At 34.9% G+C, this 19,979-nt stretch overlaps 1 protein-coding gene across 3 annotated transcripts in view; it reads right to left on the bottom strand.

The window, feature by feature from the left end:
* The window catches only part of LOC115453042, a 55,684-nt gene that overhangs the window by 29,358 nt on the left and 6,347 nt on the right, over positions 1–19,979 (bottom strand). For all 3 annotated transcript variants that reach the window (XR_005112245.1, XM_037437916.1, XM_037437919.1), the window contains exon 2: positions 16,143–16,216. Coding sequence is in view for 2 of the 3 variants with exons in the window: in XM_037437916.1 (XP_037293813.1) it covers positions 16,143–16,216 (74 nt within the window). In the remaining variant the exon portion in view is untranslated. The remainder of the gene's footprint in view (positions 1–16,142; positions 16,217–19,979) is intronic.

Raw genomic sequence — 19,979 nt, 5'->3', positions numbered from 1 at the left:
TTCGTTCGGTCATTTCATTCGCTCGTTCAGATCGATAAGAGTGAAAGACAAAAATATTTGACTTGTTTTACTTCCATTATTATATAGATATTGTGATGCTGTTTAAAGAAAATCTCGAGTCTAATGTCTTAAGATCAGAGTAGGGGCAAATTTGCTGTGGTTTGCAAGCCTAACTCCAAGGTGTTTTTAACGTTTCTAGATAATTTCTTACCAACAGACGAGCAATTTGCTCGGCTCTGTGCACACAAGCTGAAATCACGTCTGTAAATCTCACTGTTCCTTTAAAAATGCAATCACATTCCCTAGACGCGCCAGCTGAATATTTATGAACGCTGACACAAATGAATTTTAACTTTATCCTCCTGGTGTAGGGTGTGTATTTGAATAACGTTCATTGTTATAGCTCAAACGATATACACAAGTCTGATTAAAAGTTTTCAGATTCAGACTCTCGAGAGATGGAAAAATTTGAATAAATAGAAGTTACGAAGATTTAATTAAGTGTGAATCTGTCTGTAGGTACACCATTTTAGCTTTTAACAGCTCCAATATTTCCTGTCTAAGTAGAGCATTAAAACCAAGTGTAATTACTGGACATAATGAGACTTGGATGTCTCATAAAAAGTCCGGCGCCATGCCGTACTTAGTTTCAAAATTCTCCTCAGACCGTGGACCCGACACGAACGTCCGCTTATTCCGTGATTGTGATTGGTCGAGATATTGACACGTGACTCAGGTGTCGCTCTCTCGACCAATAATCATACGACACGGCCGTTCGTATGTATTCTATAAGACAAAGAATATTTAGAACTGGATGAATAATTTAGGCCATAATCAGCTACATCTAAAAATTTACAATACAAAAAACAAAATACCTATTATTAACTTCAACTTTTTCATCAAAGAAAAAACAGCAAACAAATCTTTTGCCGCCTTTCTTTGCCATGACCTTAGCAATAAACCTCGGCCTTCATTCATTCATTCACCCGTCTCGGTCGCTTTTCATTCAAAAATTCACCATTCACTCTTTTTGACATAAAAAATCAAGTTTATTGTAAGGCCCAGGCCGCAGTCGACAATAATATTGCATCGGCTATGTACTGTGTTAACAACCCCAGTTAACTGCAATTCGCTAGTTATAAATGACAATGACATCATACGCAGATTGATATTAATGAAGGAAAGAACAATCTATTTCAACTTTCATATCAGGAAATAATTTTTCATTCGGTTTCGCGGCTTCGCCCTTGTAAAGGAGTTTTTTCCGAGGTAAAAGTCCCGCTATATATTTTCCCGGGATAGAAAGTAGCCTATAACCTTTCCAGGATCTTAAACTATTTCCATACCAAATTTCATAAAAATCCGTTCAGTAAATTTTGAGAAAATCGATAACATACAGATAGACAAAAAAGGGGATTTTGTTTTATAATATGTATAGATATAGTAACAAATGAATACAATATCTAAGTGCCTATAAACCAAGTTTGAACAGAATGAACCATAGTCCATATTATTTATAATAATAATAATATGGCTTACATTGTATACCTATTGTAAAGATGGCCTTGGTTCCGTTTCCATTGTTTACCAAAATGTAAAGTTAATACTTATATAAGTAGGTAGGTATACATCAGTAACAATAACTTAATACGATATTATCTATCTATATATAAGAATCAATTTTGTATTGCTTTGAATGACGAGACGAGTTTGCCGTTCGCCTGATGGTAAGCGATACGACCTCCCATAAACAGTAGAAACACCATCCAACACCTTGAATTACAAAGTAAAGAGACAAAGAAAGACGTATATTGTTGGAAAATAATAACAATTTTAACTAAAAGATTACAATAATGACTAAAGAACAAAAAAAATAAAACCAAATAAAAAGAAAAGTATTTTTTGGTATTCCGTTGCGCTCGCCATCCTGAGACATGAGATGTTAAGTCTTATTATGTCCAGTAATTACACTGGCTACAATGTCCTTCAAACCGGACCACAACAGTCACTACACACTGCTGCTTGGCGGCAGAAATGACATTGCGGTGGTACCTACCCAGGCGGACTCTCACATATGAGAGACCTACCACCAGTAACAAAGTTTGTCTGACAAGATTCAATGTATTCCAATCGACAATGTTTTAAAAAAATTTGTGATTTTATTTTTTAATCTATTTTATTTAATAAGGACATCCAGATGTAATTACAATAAAACTTATAACTACATAAATCATTTAAATAAAACACGTGTCAAATTATCAAAGCTTCCACACTAGCCTATCTCATGACAGAAGCTACTGCTCATACACAAACAAACGCCTACTAAAATATTTATACATCATCGCGGAAGTTTCGCGATGAATTAAAGACATAACCTTGTCTATGGGTAAATGAATAATCATTGTTAGATCATCTCTACATATTTGAAATTATATATGAACTTGTACATACAACATTCATCAATATATACAATTCGATGAAGCGATAGAACGTGAATTGAATCAAAATGTATTCAAGTAAATTTTACATTTTGGTAATTTTATTATACACTAGTTTTCGCTCGCGGCTGCGCTTGAGTGAAAAATGTTTCCGAATTAAAGGCCAGCTATATATTTTCACGAGATATATAACCTATGTTCTTCCGAGGGTCTCTAACTATCTCCAAACTAAATTTCATCTAAATAGGTTCATTGGTTCAAACGTGAAAATGTCACACAGAGACAGCTACTTTCGTGTTTAGAATAGTAAATATGGATGCTGAATATGTCTAGATATAACAACCAATTACGTTAAACAACACAGTTTATATATTCATCCGTACAGACATTTAATTTCCGTATTGTATCAGAGACAATCGCAGTCAAAAACTTAATAATAAAAGTGTGTCGGAAATTATCCCTTGTGGCATGCGCAGGAGACGGGGCCAACGCACGCCGCGACGTGACTCAACGCATTGTTAGCTTCAAGGAATATTCGACGGCATGCGTTATGAATTACAACACTACCAAAGTGAAATTTAAAAGTAAAAATATCACTAGCTCTATGCATATAAAACCACCAATGCTTATGACGTGGCAGCATGGTTTTTGACCTAAGCCGGTTCCTTACAGAATAAAAAAAAAGAAAACATTAAAAAAGCGAGATTCCAAATTTAAAATTGGCGCCAAGATACAGGAAAGTGTTGTGATTGGATTATGGATGTAATCACATTTTTCCTACTGTTCAATGATCATTTATAAATTTTTAAAACAATTCCCGATAGTCCTACTACAATCAATGTTTGCTTTGTTATTTTCCTCTTTTTGTTTTTAACAAATTATAATTAAGTTTACTTAATCAGAAGGATAAAATCCATATCAAATTATTTTGTGGTGTCTACAGAACTTAAAAATTTTCATTAAATTTAATTCTTATAGGTATGTATTTCATGAAAAAAAAATATAAAAAATATACTGAATAAAAACTGTGTGACGTCACATGTCTGTAAAAGCTAAATATATTAATTTGGATGACAGCTGATATTTAAAACCGTGTGAAATTATCATTAATTTCACCAATTTAAAGCACTTAGGATCATATGGTCACAAATAAAAAAAAATGTTTGGTAGAAATGTTCCATATTTTTTTATTTACGTTATTCCAAATTGCTTACTCTACTCATCTACGCAGATGGCGACAACTTAATCATTATCTTGCGTACTCTCAAATAGCCTACTTAACATTTTACAAAGCACATTTTTATTTTAAATTTCGTGTATTTTTTTTTAAATATTAGTCGCTAATGAGTTCTGGTTGTGAAAATCACTGATATACTTACTTAAAATTGTCTAATAATCATAAGGTTGAAGTGTTCAAGAATGATATTAAAATTAGTTTTTCTTTATAAACTTGGTAGAGCCGATTCGATCAACTCTAAAGCTGATGTTCCTAAGTTCAATTTATCACAAAAGTTCAATGACGTGTATTCTACCGATAGACACGAACGTCTATATAAACTATTTGTTCAAAATCTGGAGATATAACTAAAGTTCGCTGCAGCGCTAAAACATCAATCGTAGTACGTCTAACCAAACTCTGAATGCATTGCTAAAGCGCTTTAAATAGAATACAAGTAAAATGGCAACCAAAACTGGATTGCAGTACACTTTAGTTAGGCAGGCAGTGTTCGTAACGCCAAATCTGATACGTAATACATATACATCGCGACGCCTTCCTACCTTTATGTTTATTAAGATTATAAACATCTTCTTTCCTGCCAGCCCAAGCTCGCTTTTTTGTTTACTTCATAATCTTTCATTTATTTTATGACCACTATAAAACATCTTTAGTTACGCGACTTTATTTAAATAATAATTATTCTTATGTACCTCGACTTATAATAAATGCAACTATGTCCGCCTACGTGTTGAATAAAGCATTTATTTTATATCGATACAGAAGACCATGTTTCGTTATTCCACCAAAAGCTACCATATAATAAAGGTTCTCCAAAGTATCTAAAAAATGTAGGTAAAGCGGTCAGTAGCATCATTAACCCGAGGTCCGCTTGGTTATGAATTTTTAAATTGTTATTATCTCTGGTATTTGTTTTTTATGTTGCGTCACACGAGGCATGTAAGTTAGGTATAATTTGAGTGTAGTAATTGGAAGTGTTCAACAACTGAGTCCGTTTTGTTTTCTGTAAACACTGTGGCACTTTACTTTTGGCCGAATTCAAATAAAAAATAGTTTTGTTTTTAAAAAAAAAATTGTTTGTTTAATGGTAGGTTGTTTTACCTGATGGTAAATTATCACCGGTGAATACCTAAAGAAAACAATTGTAGGTGCATTGCCGTCCTATGCTAAAGAATATAAGAAAGACGAGACCCTATTATATCAAATAAATCTGAACTATTTTATTTATTAATTTTAGGAAGCTTTACATACAAATTACATTAGCAGAGGTTAAACACAAGATATAGTCCTATGCTAATTACAAATCTTCGCCAGTAAAATATTTAGAAAGTCGAGACCCTACGATGTCAAATAATTCTGAATTTCTTATCTACTTATAAAAAGACTTAATGATCATCTGCTAATCGGAAATAACCTCTTTTTAACTTTATGCTAAACCTAAGTCTACCTAAAAAAGATGCTATAAGTATAAAACAAATAGACCTCAACATGAATAAACATTACCGACGTACCTAACGTGATCTGATCAAAATAAATGACCCATCATAACGTACAATGCATTTGTTACAATAGGTCGCGGCAGGTTGCATAATAAGCCAATTTGTTTCAAACGCCTGATTGATCTGTGACAATGTAATGAAATGACTGACGAGAGATGATTATCCCTCAATGGTCGCCAGTTGACAAAATTATGGCGGCTTGTTTGAAGATGTTTAGATGTTTTAGAATTAAACACACACATTGCCTAGGGTATTAATTATATTAATTCAGGACGTCTTGGATTAATAAAGGTAATTTTATACCAAAAATATGAGCAATCGTACTTTTTATTCCTAGAAGACTTCGTCCCAGAACCGTGTGCAACATTTCTCATTCCTGAAAGGATTTTGTCACGGGTGGAACCACTAACAGGATTTAGTACAATGACAAAATAGTTCCTAATATCTCTTTAGTTTAGCCTAAAATGGCAAAATCATTTCAAACAATATGCAATACATTCCTGGATTGTATACTACATGGACTTTGTAGACTAGACGGAATTACCGCGGTTTCCGGAGTTTTTGCCATGCCTATTGTAATCAAATCTAACAGCTCATGTGATAGGATCCTTTAATTTAATTTTATCCGGGGTGCTTTAAAACTTTACTAGTTGTAAACGTCCCTATGGTTGAGGTTCAAACGCCTCCTTAGTTCTTTATTAGTCTCCCATTTTACTATGGAAGTGGACAATTAATATTTCCAACTCCTCCCTATTTATTGAATAATTCCATTGCGGGATAATGACAAATTATTTTCCCTGAGACTCGCCGAGCTTTACCGCTCGGTGTCATGCAATGCCACTGCTGATCCTGGCTTACAGGAATTGTACTGATAAGTGTGTTTGCACCTCTCTATTCTAGCTTAAAAAAATTTAATAACGATGCAACTGCAGTGTTTTAAACAACTAACAACTATGCGCTTTGTAAATTACGTAACTTTCTCAATAATCGTTGTACTTGGCTGTAAAGTGTATAACTTTGTTGGCATTCTGTTTGCCTATAGCCGTTGGATGGACAGTAAAACGTCTCACCGGACTGCGAGTGAAGGAACAGAGAGAGCACCTGTGTATTGCACCCACTTGTACACTATAATATCTCCTGCGTACCTGGCTGTTTAAATTGTCAGTCGCGGCCTAAATTCGACTAGGAGGGATTAATCTTATACATATAAAACAAAGTCCCCATTTCTGTCAGTATGTGATCGATTTTCTCAGACTCTACTGAACGGATTTTTATTGGTATGGAGATAGTTAAAGAGCCTGGGAAGGTTAGAGGCTACTTTCTATCCCGAGAAAATATATAGCGGGACTTTTATCCCGGAAAACTCCTTCGCTTAGACGAAGCCGCGAGCAAAAGCTAGTTCATTATATATTTTATTGTGGTAAATTATACCTCTACTGATGCAGTATCATGAAGCATGGCATACATACATATATTTACCTGCTTATGAGTTCATGTGTTTAAAGTATGATACATGTTAATATAAAGATGACATTTACACAGGAAGGAAAAATTAACAAGATTATATTACTCATTGTACTAAAAGAATAGCTCATAAAATTGGTCAGGTGCGAACCAGTCAACCGTGACGTGTTCCGTACTTTGCATTTAAGAACCTCCCACAAGCAAACAGCCTTGAGCAAGCGTCCCTAACGTTTCTTTTTTTTTATTGCTGTTTGAATGACAAGACGAGCTTGCCATTCGTCTGATGGCAAGCAATACGACGCCCATAAGCAGTAAAAACACCATCCAACACCTTGAATTACAAAGTATTGTTTGGTGTTCCACTGTGCTCGCCATCCTGAGACGTGAGATGTTAAGTCCTATTATGTCCAGTAGTTACACTGGCTACAATGTCGTTCAAACCGGACCACAACAGTGACTACACTCTGCTGCTTGGCGGCAGAATAGACATTGCGGTGGTGCGACCAGACCAGTGTTAAACTATTAAAAATATCACCATATCTATAATTGAAGTAGCAAAAATAACTTGATTATGTACTATATTAAATCATATTTATAGTGTACAATACAGTTTTAAATAAATAAATATATTTATGAGTTACGGCAGGAATATGCAAAGATTTCGAATAACTTATTTAAAAATCATTCTCTGGATCCCAAAAGAGATGAGCCGTGTAGAGACGGGTCCGGAGAATTCAGAAGCATTCCCGACCACCCGGAACCGTCTCACGTGCGCAAGTCACGGCAGATTTTAGTCGGTACGGCGGCATAAAATTGGTAGAGGTCCGACATGACATCTATGTCGGAAGGCCGGTGAGTCTGATATAATCATTCTTCCGCTCCTCAGGTTCAAGAATGGTATCCATAACATTAATTTTTAATGCAGAAAAAATTAGGTTGAGCGCAGTGCAATGCCACGTGGCCCTTTATAATTCAAAACTCGATTGGTGTTACTACTGTTTATGGGCATCGTGATGCTCTCAGGAGAGCGACTTGCCCGTCTCGTAAATATGTAAATACTAATTTTATATTTCAGAAACATTTTCCGTGTCATTTCATTTTTGGAATTCAAAGAAACCTGACACGGGTTTATCAACTCTATTTAAGATACGGAATGCTGAAAATACCTACTGCGAAATTGCATTAGTAATCTGCCCAATGCGCTAATGATCTCATTGTGTGGCGCTGATTTAAATTAATGACGATCATACCCCGACAGGACACTTATGTTTAAAAATGATGATGGAATTACACATTACACTAGATAATAAAGATCTCTTTTTCAAACTTGACATCATGTATTTTTGCATTGTGTTTGGCTGTCTGGCAGAGAATGCCTTAGGCATAAATAAATCTATAGATGAAATAAAACTGTAGTGTTTTTTTTAGCACGTAAAATTGTTGCACTAATTATTTTAGGGAAAATTATACATATACATAATATTATTTGTAACATTGTATTAAAAATGAATTATGATAATTTATAATGCATATATAATTCAACCAAAGTTACACTAATTTTATACTTTTGAAAACAAAATCTGACTTAACTTCTCCACCTTACTTTTACAGCAGTCATCATAAACCTTTGAATAAAGTGCGGAAAGACATTCACTACGATATTACATAAGATATCTATGTGAGCCAAAATATCTAGCCTCTTGAAAACCAAGGCCAACAACCCGATTTTACAACCGTGCTATCAATTCGATGCGGGACCGCAATTCGCTTCCCATACACAGAAACAATAACTTCGGAGTGGCCGATTTGTGCCGATGCTTATAGGATTCCGGTGTTTTAGTAATAAAAAAGCTAAAATAAAGATGGTCCTGGACATTCTGTACTTTTTTTAATTTGTTCCTGTCCATAGATACCAGTCCTTCACGCATACATAAATTCCATTCTGTCAATTATTTAGCAGTTTTGCCAGATTTTAAAAGCGGAAAGATATACAGCCAGTTCACACTTATGACGACTACTAAAATTATACTTTCTTAAATTTCACGAATTGAATAGATAAACAATTACCTGTGTAATTTGTTCGGAAAAAAATTACTTAGTTTGCAACCATAGTGTTGGTCTGATTTATCCATAAATCGTACAGCCTACACAGGCATCGCCCCAGAAACCTATATACAACATGGCCAATTTGCTATCTATGACAACGCTTTCGCTTAACAAAACGTTAAGTTACAGTTGCATTTTATTAGAAACCAATGACACGTTACATCAAGTTATAAATAAAAATAAAACATCCATTGTGATTCACTCGCTACCGTACGGCGGCCATTTTTGGTATGTTTGCGTTCGCGCCTTTTTTCGCGCGAAAGTATTCATCAGTGACTCATCGCGATTGAACTTGATCTCATTCAGCGATTCTTTTTTAGATTTATTGGCAAATTTAATTTCGGTTTTACAAAGCTGGTATTAAAGACATCCACCAATAAATTGTTAAAAAAGTTCGGTTTAAGAAAACTCTACATTATTTAAGACGTGGTAATTGTCAATTTTCTCTACACTAAGATCTCACTCCTATATTTTATTAAACAGTTTGGTATTAGGTCGAAGCTACACTTAAAATTTTAATTTAAGTGTTTGTGATATTATGCTTAAAATACTTAACATAAAAATAAGACCCAGATTTTTAGAGTTTCCGCTTTTTCGGCATAGCGGTAGCAAATTCTCGTAATATATTTTTTTTGTGAATGTGTAAAGGAATGTTGCTTATTTCCTACGCTGGAATTAGTTGAGTTCAACTGTAGACTGAATAATTTTATATATATAAAACCTGCTTTGCCACCAATTAGGAACCATTAAGAAATTAGGTATGCTAATACTTTAAAAACTTTGAAATTATTTAGTACTTTAATTAAATTAACGAATTATAATTAAGCACCAAGACATTGACAAAAGTTACCCAATACTAGCATTTAATAAAGAGTGTAACAAAAACAGAAAGCAAGGCTGTATAATCTTAGATTCCTTTGCCTATAAAATTTCTGAGATTTTTTAAATTATTACCGCTTTTGGAATAAATTTAGCACGTCTTAAATTCACTAGTATTATACTAGTAAAATGTAAAAGAGCATTATTTCCACAGATGTTATCTATTATTTCCGTTTGCTATACGATGTTAATTTTAAGCCCAAGTTATAATAATATGCCGTGTAATTATACTTATAGTTGCGTTACCTTCGTTTTAATTGGAATCGGCCATTTTAACAGATGAATTTCACTTTCTAACTAGTGTTATTTAAATTTTTGAATAGCAATTTTAGGCTTTTTTGGGTCTTGTTTTCGCGTGTTAAACAACTTTCATCTGCGATTATTTACCTGAATGCCGAGACGAGCTGCATGCTCGCCTGAAGATGACAGTTAAGGCGGTCAATACACAAAAGCCCACATCTGAACCTTCTGTTAAATTAAGATATTAATCAAAATGCATTGCGCTTTTATCTATTAATATCATTCAAAATTTGCTGGTAGGATATATTTTATATCCGTTCGGAGAGCGAGCACCGTACACAAGGTTTTAAAACCCGCCATAGTGGCTCACTTAATTGTGTCGCGTTTCGGGATCAGCCTGTGTATATCCGGTTCCAACAAGCATAACTATGTCGACTACCGAGGGATAATCATCTCTCGTCAGTCGACGTTCTACTGGACCCCATTCCACTTACCATCAGGCGCAGGGTCACTTGGCCGCGCACGTATAAAAATCTCAACGCTTTATTAGTAGTTTGAGCCCTTTCATTAGCCAATTTATTGTTGCTGTTATTTATAGTTTCGACTCACCTAATCAAACATGTGAACTTTATACTATGCGAAGTAACGGGCATCGACATTCGAACTATTGCTGTAAACATGACTAACAAATGCCTAACAAACTTCCTCAATTTGAACAGAAATAAAATCTAAGCACTAAGCGGCTAGACCAAAATATACCTCAATAATTTACACTGTAATTGGAACTTTATACCAGACTATTACAGTACATTTTCGATCAATATCCCAGAAAATGTCACGAAAATAGAATTTGTGGTTACATTACTGTTTTATAGTTTTCGAGTGGCGAAAAGACTGATATGCCGGCCCAAAAAACTTCACTAGCATTGTTATGTGATCGGATTGCGAAAACCCAGACGCGCTACAAACATTGGCGGATTTGTTTTGTACTATTTAAGATCGTGAGATGTTATGCAGAACCGTTTTGTAAACATCTGTCTGGTTACCGGCCCGACCAGAGCCCAGATGTCGGATAATGTTTTTGCAATGTATTTTGCCATAATTAGCATAGTTGCTCATTATTTATCAGAAAACTTTAATGGGAATTCAAAACAGAACACATTCTACAAAACCATTAAAAACAAGTTATGAAACTTGTGCGCTATATGGTGACGTCATCGGTATTATGGTGCGAGCGTGCAAGTGAGATAGCGAAAGTTTTCCTTAACACTCTTGACTCATTCAGTATATAGATGAACTGATTAAATGTAATTTGTCTAGATATATTTTTTCTTTCCTTTCACATTGAACTTTTATAATAAAAGAATTCATTCAATTTATCTGTGTAATAACTTCAATTTTGCATGTTTTCACTCTATTTTACGGCATGTTTTAGTTATAATTTCGTAAAAGACGTTAAGCCATTGACCGTCACCTTCTTTAAGATTAACTACCTATGTAATCTCGTAATAATTATACATATTAATTAACATTTCGTACTGCGTGCAGAGAAACGTGCACTTTCCATTTTTTCCACTCTAGATACTAACACTTGCATAATTAAATTGAGATTTTACTTAGAGGAAACCGCACCCTCGTTATATCTTTAGCACTAATTTTGCTAAACAGGTTCATTATTACTATGTTGTGTTGTTGTTGAAGTGTTTTCGGTATATAAATAAAACTTACTTTTTTGGGAATAAAATATCACCTTGTATGCATTGATATGAATCATTTCTTGTTTGGGCAAATGTTAGGCATCGAAATAAAACTATTATTTTGTTTTAATTTTCTCCCGAGTTCAAGGACTGCAAGCCTTCATGGTCACGGGGCGGACTGAGGTATTGGTCGACTAAAAAGTCAGTTACAATGTCTATAGTTTAGAAGTTACAACTACATATAATATAACAATATTAATCTTGTTTTATTTCGACATTTTTATCTGTGGTGTTTGTTGAAGTTGCATAGGTACAGAGCCTCTTTATAATATCATGTGAACTGGCAGCATAATAGCATTTGAATTATTGTATTTAGAATGATTAACAATGTACTTTTGTTACTAAGCGCTATATGCTGTATATAGGTTAAATGTCAATCCAGGAAGTCTTTCAACAAGTCCATTCAGCGAATTTACTTCTAATAAACGTCCAAACATATTCACAAACTTTCGCATTTAATATTCAAAAGATTTACACCCAATGTGCCAGTTTTAAGTGTTAAAAATATTAATTTTACGATCAATAAAAATGATTAATTTGTGTTAAAAAAAAGTCCGTTCACACGGTCCGAGACCGTGACGATTGTTGTAACATAGCTACTAGATTTGGCGTTCCGAACATTCACTGTGTTCAACTGAATTGAACTGCAATCCATTCAAACTGACTTTAGAATGGTGTCAATATTGACAGCTATTTAAAGCGCTTTAGCGCTGCATGTTTTAAAAGTTTGATTATATGACGTTTGATGTTTTAGCGCTGAACAAATAGTTTATAGTATAGACGTTCGTGTCTAAAAAATATATGTCAATGGTTATTGCCTATGCAATACAATAGTCATTGATATAATAAAATTAGTGGACGTTCAATATTGCATATGCCCTACGGACATTATATGACATCATCGAAAATGTTATGAAACAAGCGCTATTGTGGCAGGTTTCAAAGAATCACGTCTCCGGTCAACAGACGGGGATCAGATAAGATAATATTTTCGGGGATAATGCAATACCGCGGTAATGACAAAAAAAGCTGACATTCATAATTACTTATACTAAACTTCTATGTTTATTAAACATTTTTTGTCACTTACGCAATATCGTACTACTTTCGTTGATTTACTGTTATTCTAAAATCAGTATAGTCACTTTAACAAGCTAGGATAAGCTGCTAACAAGCAAACAAGTCTTCCCATACATATATGATTCGTATTTATCGCATCATCGTCCTTTGGAGTAAGGAATATGCTATTTTGAATTAACGATAATCGTATATACATCGTGTCGTTATCGTATCGTGTGATGTGAATGTCCATTGAATATTTGGTACGTTCACTTTTATAGTCGATGTCGTGCGTAACGTTTAGTTTTTGTGTTGAAACTGAAATGCAATGATATTTTGTCCAATTACAATTGTACAGATTAAAAATCATTCTGTTCTGTTCTGTATTAAAATAGTTGCTTTCGTTGTTTTTTCTGTTTATTAAGATAGTTGATCTGCTTTCGTTGTTTTTTAGAAAACTAGCGAACGAGCAAACAGGTGTGATAGTAGTGGATTAACCAAGATACTAGACTTGGTTGCGGTTGCATGCATGCAATAGTGAACCCTGGACCTTCGAAATTAGGGGGAGAGTCGAATGGCGGGGTTTTAGTCGGTAGTCCGTAAACTAATTTCTCGGTGTTAGAAGAAAAAAACTAAGATACTAGACTTACTTTAACTGCTATCACCTAAACCGAGGTAGACAGTTTGGAGCATTATTTCAACGATATTTTTTACAAATTAATGAGACGAGCAAACAGCTCGTGTGATATTACACGACTACCTCAATATAAAATATCTTTAGTTATATAAGCGACTTTATTTAAATAATAATAATTCTTATGAACCTTGACTTATAATGCAACTATGTTCGCTTACGTGATGAATAAAGAATTTTATTTAATTTATTTTTACCCATAGGACGAACCAACACTGAATTTTGAATCACAAAGATGTATGTAATTACGGTCGTTTTTAAAACATCAAGGGCTTTATCCTCTGTCACTGTGTAAACTCTTAACTCGTGTTACGTTTTCTTTTTGAAATTAGTAATGGTATTCTGTATGGAATTTTTTATTGTCTTAAACGCAACGCGGCGCGCTGTGTCACGCTGTAAAAATTAATGAATCCTTAGTCGAATTTCGACCATGGCGGCCAATATCAAAGGTGATCAGCTACGCTGGAGATATAGTGCACAAGTGTGTGCAATACACAAGCATTCTGTTCCATCATCTGTTGCATCGTCTGTTGCATCTTTTCTTAATGAATCTTGACTGCCTCGCTGGCGTTGTTAATTACGATTGGTAGTGCTGAGGTCTTAGGTTCGATCCCCGGGTCGCGCGATGTATCAGTCCGAAGTCTGGAATTGTTACCCGATATGGCGATAGGCTCGCCTGCTATAACATTATGGGACGGAATACGCATGGCGAAAAATTGATGCACCAGTAGCGCCTCTGTCTACCCCTTTGGGGATAAAAGGCGTGAATGTATCTTTTCTCAAATAATCAATTCTAACTACAATAACAACAACATTAGCAATAAAACTTTTATTTAAAATATACAAACTCCTTTACCAATAAACATCACTACATAGTATAAAACAAAGTCGCTTTCTGTGTCTCTATGTGTTTAAATCTTTAAAACTACGCAACGGATTTTGATGCGGTTTTTTTTTAATAGATAGAGTGATTCAAGAGGAAGGTTTATATGTATAATAACATCCATTAAATAGTGGAGAAATATTGCACACGTGCGAAGCCGGGGCGGGTCGCTAATTAATTAATATTTTAATATCAAATGTTATGAAGTCTACCCGCACTATGCCAGCGTGGTGGACTAAGGCCTAATCCCTCTCAGTAGTAGAGGAGGCCCGTGCCCAACAGTGGGACAGTATATTATAATACAGGGCTGATATTATATTATTATTATAATGTTGACTACACAAGTTCAAATCTTGTGTAACTACTGGACATAATAAGACTTAACATCCCATGTCATAGGATGGCGAGCGCAGTGGAATACCAAACAGTAGTTTGTAATTCAAGGTTGGTGTTTCTTCTGGCGGTCGTATCGCTTACCATCAGGCGAAGGGAAAGCTCGTCTGTCATTCAAAGGAAAACAATCCTGTCGACTAACATAATAGTGCTAGCAAATAAGTCTTTGTGTTAGGTCATTGTTTCGAATGATCATTAAGTATCAGTCTTACTTATAATATTTTTTTAGCGTTAAGAGGTGATTAAGAATTGCTTAAATAGCTGTCAAAAACATCACCGGTTCCTAGTTTAAGGTTATAGCTTAAGGTCCATTTTTCATACATTTTGTTTCACCTTTAATCTGGGTAACTAAACAAGTATTGACAAGTAAAGAATTTAAATTCACGTCTAGTTAGTGATTAGTTCTCGCAGTTGAAAGAAAAACGTAAAAATAATTAATATGCATGGATATTTCGGCCTTTAAAATTTAATACGACGAAATTTTAAACCTTTTTTAGAGGCAATATGGCGGCTTTTGACTTACAGCTGATCGAGTACCTTTCTGTTTTAACTAAGCATAGCTATGCAAATTTTTTATAAGTGAGACTGTAAAATTTAAAATTCGTATAAAAACAATAGTGTACCAAAACTATTTTTTATACGATGCAGTGATATATTATTCTATATTATTGACTCATTAATAAATAATAATAAATTAATACCGTATCAAAAATAATAGTTGCTAATAACCCATCGCAAGCTTTTCATCTAGTGCGACTACAAAAATATTTCGAACTTCAACTTCCCAATCAACCTTATCACAAGAGCATAGAGTTCATTTTTCAAATCCGCTTCTACATAACATCAGTCCGTCCGTACGAACGTAATATAAACGTAAACGCAAACATATCTATTCCCGTCCCTCCATCGGGATAAACATTGTGAATATACGGAAATTCTTCTGACTTTCATCCTATAAGCAAAACAAATTATTTAACACTCTATTCAAACTACTTTACGGGTCAAATTTGGGTCTATTTATAGAACTATGACTAAGGTATGTATATTGTATAATCAGCAGTTTTATAACAGAATTTTTGATATCTACCCTCTTTTTAAATCCTTTTTAGTTACTACCAGATGTATAGCATCAAAAAATTAAATTCGAATTGGGACATTTGTGCACTTTACATATATAAAATTACTAATCATGTCTTAGATATATTTATCTAACTTATATTTTCGGTTACCATAGCAACGATTTAGATACCATCTCGGAATGGTAGTCACTAGTCGTAAGTTATGTTCCCTCGTATCCCAGCCCGTGCTGTGATAGGGGAATAATTACCCTGACCAGGAATATAAAAAACCTGACTTAAGATCACAACTTTAGCTTTTGCGTTTTAAAATAATTTCGCCTCCATTACGAAATCAATTTTTTTTCCAAGTTTTACAACATGGCGAAGTTTTTTGTTTTTCTGGTCAGGCTATCATTGTTATAAGCGATGACTTACCGGTGTTCTCCTGTGTAGTAAGGTGCCGACGGGACTCGGTATCTTTGTAGGCGTCCCGCCGTGCGGGCTGCGGGCTGTAGACAAGATAAAATGTGGTTACCTTCTTGTTACTTACAATCATACTAGACAGCTTCTATAGGAAGGTTGAGGGTGTGTGAAGTCTACCAATCCGCACTAGGCCAGCGTGGTGGACTAAGGCCTAATCCCTCTCAGTAGTAGAGGAAACCTGTGTCCAGCTGTGTGACATACAGGGCTGATTTATTATATAGTACCTATATGTTGTGTCGGGTTCCGTTTCGGCAAATTTCAACTTTTACACTGCACTGTAGTGGAATGAAGTTGGGGAGTAATTAAGATTTAAAAATGCAAAACAAAAAGATAATATGTAACACCTAATAAATTTAAAATTTGATCCACACTTCGCTTACAAAAATAACCCAATCTAAACTCCTTCCTTGAATCACATTCGGATGTAGGGTGACCAGGTCTCGCGTATTTTACGAGTCGACCTTATATTCAGCGAAGACTTAAATGCATTATGTTTTGGTGAAACCAATAGGGATTAATACGGATACTTTGTAATAATAATCCCGTATTTTAAGAAAGCCTCATATATCCTTAAGTACTACATCAATTTATGAGCGAGCATTTAAAAATAAAAAATGTTAAACAATTAACACTTTAAAAAAAATACTAATTATAAACTAGAATCCTATCAGAATGTTCCTTAAAAATAGGAAATCCAAGTCACCCTACACGTATCCCATTAAACAAACAAACTGGTCCTTTGTTTCTTATATTTACGGGCATTACAGACAGAGGTCGTTGACCCGCGGCGATTGCTGACTCAGCCGGGTCGGTGACCTTGTCTAAACAACACATTTTAGTTTTCGGTAATGAAACATTTTATGTCAACAGACGTTAGACTAATATGGCAATTTCTAGTATACATTGTGACAAGAAAATTGTAGCCAGTGTAACTACTGAACATAATAAGACTTAACATCTCATGTCTCAGGATGGCGATAGTGTAGTTTTATCCCAGGAAAATATAAAGCGGGACTTTTATCCCGGAAAACTTCATACTGTCGGAGCCGCGAGCAAAACCAGTATTATACAATCTTATAGACTATCCCCCTTATTCATAGACGTTTTTATCTAAGGACGGAGTAAAGCTGTGATAAGTCTGTTTCTCAGTGCTGACGGCATGGCAGCCTTCGCAGTGCGTAGACATAGGGCCGTTGTGATTGGCCAATATTGAGATATAACAAAAACTGAATAAGGTGGTATGTTTAACACGAAAAAATGTAGGATCAGATTTTTCTTCTTGGAAAAGAGTTAACAAAGGTGGCGCCAAAACAATAAGTATTAAAATATACGTGTGTTTTAATACGGCAAATCCAACGTCATCATATTTTATCAGCTAACACAATACAACTGATAACAAACACTCGTGCACATCAAAAACATAGCGACCCGGCCTTGCATTGTATATGCCATGTTTTATCTCCTCGCGATAAGTTGCCAGGCGCGGATTTGGTTCGCGAAAGCGGGGAACGAGACCAATGGTAAGTTAAATGTAGTGTGTATAGTTCTTTAGATAAAGACCTGTATATGTATACTACACATATTTTTTGTGCAGGATATACTATAATATAATATATTCTACGATCATATTGCAAAACATTTTGTTTATTATAAGTAACTTCATTCGAATCAATAAAACAATATCTTTCTATTGGATAACTGCGTTGCAAAAAACTATTTTCCCAGAGACTCATTAAGTTTCAGGATTGGCGTTTCTAATCACTATAGTATAACTTACGGAGGCAGTAACAAGTTTAAGTTTTCTTATAACAAACGAATAGGGGGCTGTGGCAGGTAAAAGTAAAATTATCCGAAAGGAAAGACTACTAATTATAATTAGATTTTAGCCCATTATGCTACAAATATTAATGATTTATTTATCTATACTACTATATAAAGCTGAATAGATTCTTTGTTTGTTCGTTTATTTTTTTACTTGATAGCTTCGCCATTAATAGGGGGTCTAAACCCCCCATGATCCACATAGTCACCCAAATCCATTCCTGTACAATATTTAGCACGAACAATGTGTGTGAATAGTAATGCTCGCAAAACACAGATCTCTTGACATCGCCCACTTTCCGCCGCCTATCTAGGCTATGGACTGTTCAGAAGAAAGCCTACGCATAATCTAACCACTTATGTGGCATTAGGTCTGACAATGCTATGGAAGAAAAACAGACTGCACATTACGGCTATGTTTCAAACAAAACCATGAATAGTCTGATGGTTAGTAATTTAATTATTTGGCACGACACATTGACGTATATTCTATAGATGTACGTCCATATAAACTATTTGTTCCAAATCTGAACTAAAATGGCAACCATAACGTCACTATTTATTCACTTGAACAACAAATAATGTTACTTATTTGACTAAAATTTTTTTTAATGATTTCTTAAGTTTACGCGAATGTTAGACACTTAAATTAAACTATTTTACGAATTTTATCGCGGTTTTAATATTTTACTTTTCTCCCGACGTTTCGAAAACTTTGCATCCTTCATGGTCGCGGGAGGGACTGAGGTGTTGTTCATCCGCAAAGTCAGAGTTACAATATCTACCTACATTTTATAAATATACAACTTTTAATGTTTTTTATCTGTTCGTGGTCCGATATTAATAATATTAGTAATTAAGTAATATTTTTTATTCAAATCCAGGTTTACACTTAGACTCGAGTTCTTACATCATGAGCGCCACTCCGTACACAACCACAAGCTGTCAATATTGACCATACTTAAGTCAGTTTGAATGGATAACAGTTCAATTCAGTTGAACACGGTGAATGTTCGGAACGCCAAATCTAGTACGTAGTACATATATACCGATGGCATGACATGACTATGCCGACCTTCAGGAGATGCTTGCATCTTTGACCGACCCGCACTTTCTATGGGGTTCATTTAGCTTAAAATCAGGAACAGTAAAGTCATATTGCCGAGCAAAAAAAATATCCAATAGTCGTCCATTACTTTCATCTTGAATAAATAAAAATATTATAACTGAGATTAATAAAACAATGCTAAAATTATATCGTTTACATTTTTGGCACCAGTAAACAAATCTCAATCATTAGCGGCGATAGCCTAGTTGGGTGTGGAACGGACTACCAAGACGAATGTCCGCAGGTTCAAATCCCAAGGGCACACAGGATGAGGAAACCTGCACATCTGAGAAGTTCTCTACAGAAATTTCGAAGGTGTGTGAAGTCTACCAATCCGCACTAGGCCAGCGTGGTGGACTAAGGCCTAATCCCTCTCAGTAGTAGAGGAGGCCCGTGCTCAGCAGTGGGCAAGTATATAGTACAGGGCTGATATTATTATTATAAACAAATCTCGGTATTTTTATAATGCCCGACATAGGAACCTCAGTGTTGCCCGAGTTCCCGGTACCCTCCCACTACTTCCAAAAACAATATTACGTGCATAATTCGTAAATTAGGCTAACTGTCGCCTATATGAATCATAAGGCACGAAACGGAGCAACATCCGATATTTATCAACAACAGTTTCAAAGTGCTGATAACGCATGCAGTAGATAAGACAAGCATTGTTTGTTCGTGTTATTACTTCCGACATATTCATGTTGAACATTGGTATTACGCCGGAAGACGTTCATTAATTTTGTAATAAATATAGACTTATTCGTGACCCTAAAATAAGATACGTAAAAGAATACTCAAGAAGCTCCCAAAAGAAAAAAAAATTCCCGTTTTTGTAAAAATTTTCATGAATGCTCCGTTCT

Source organism: Manduca sexta, chromosome 2, assembly GCF_014839805.1.
Source record: "Manduca sexta isolate Smith_Timp_Sample1 chromosome 2, JHU_Msex_v1.0, whole genome shotgun sequence".
NCBI classification, from domain to species: domain Eukaryota; kingdom Metazoa; phylum Arthropoda; class Insecta; order Lepidoptera; family Sphingidae; genus Manduca; species Manduca sexta.
The sequence above is the reverse complement of the archived record's forward strand: the minus strand, read 5'-3'. Positions and strand labels throughout refer to the sequence as shown.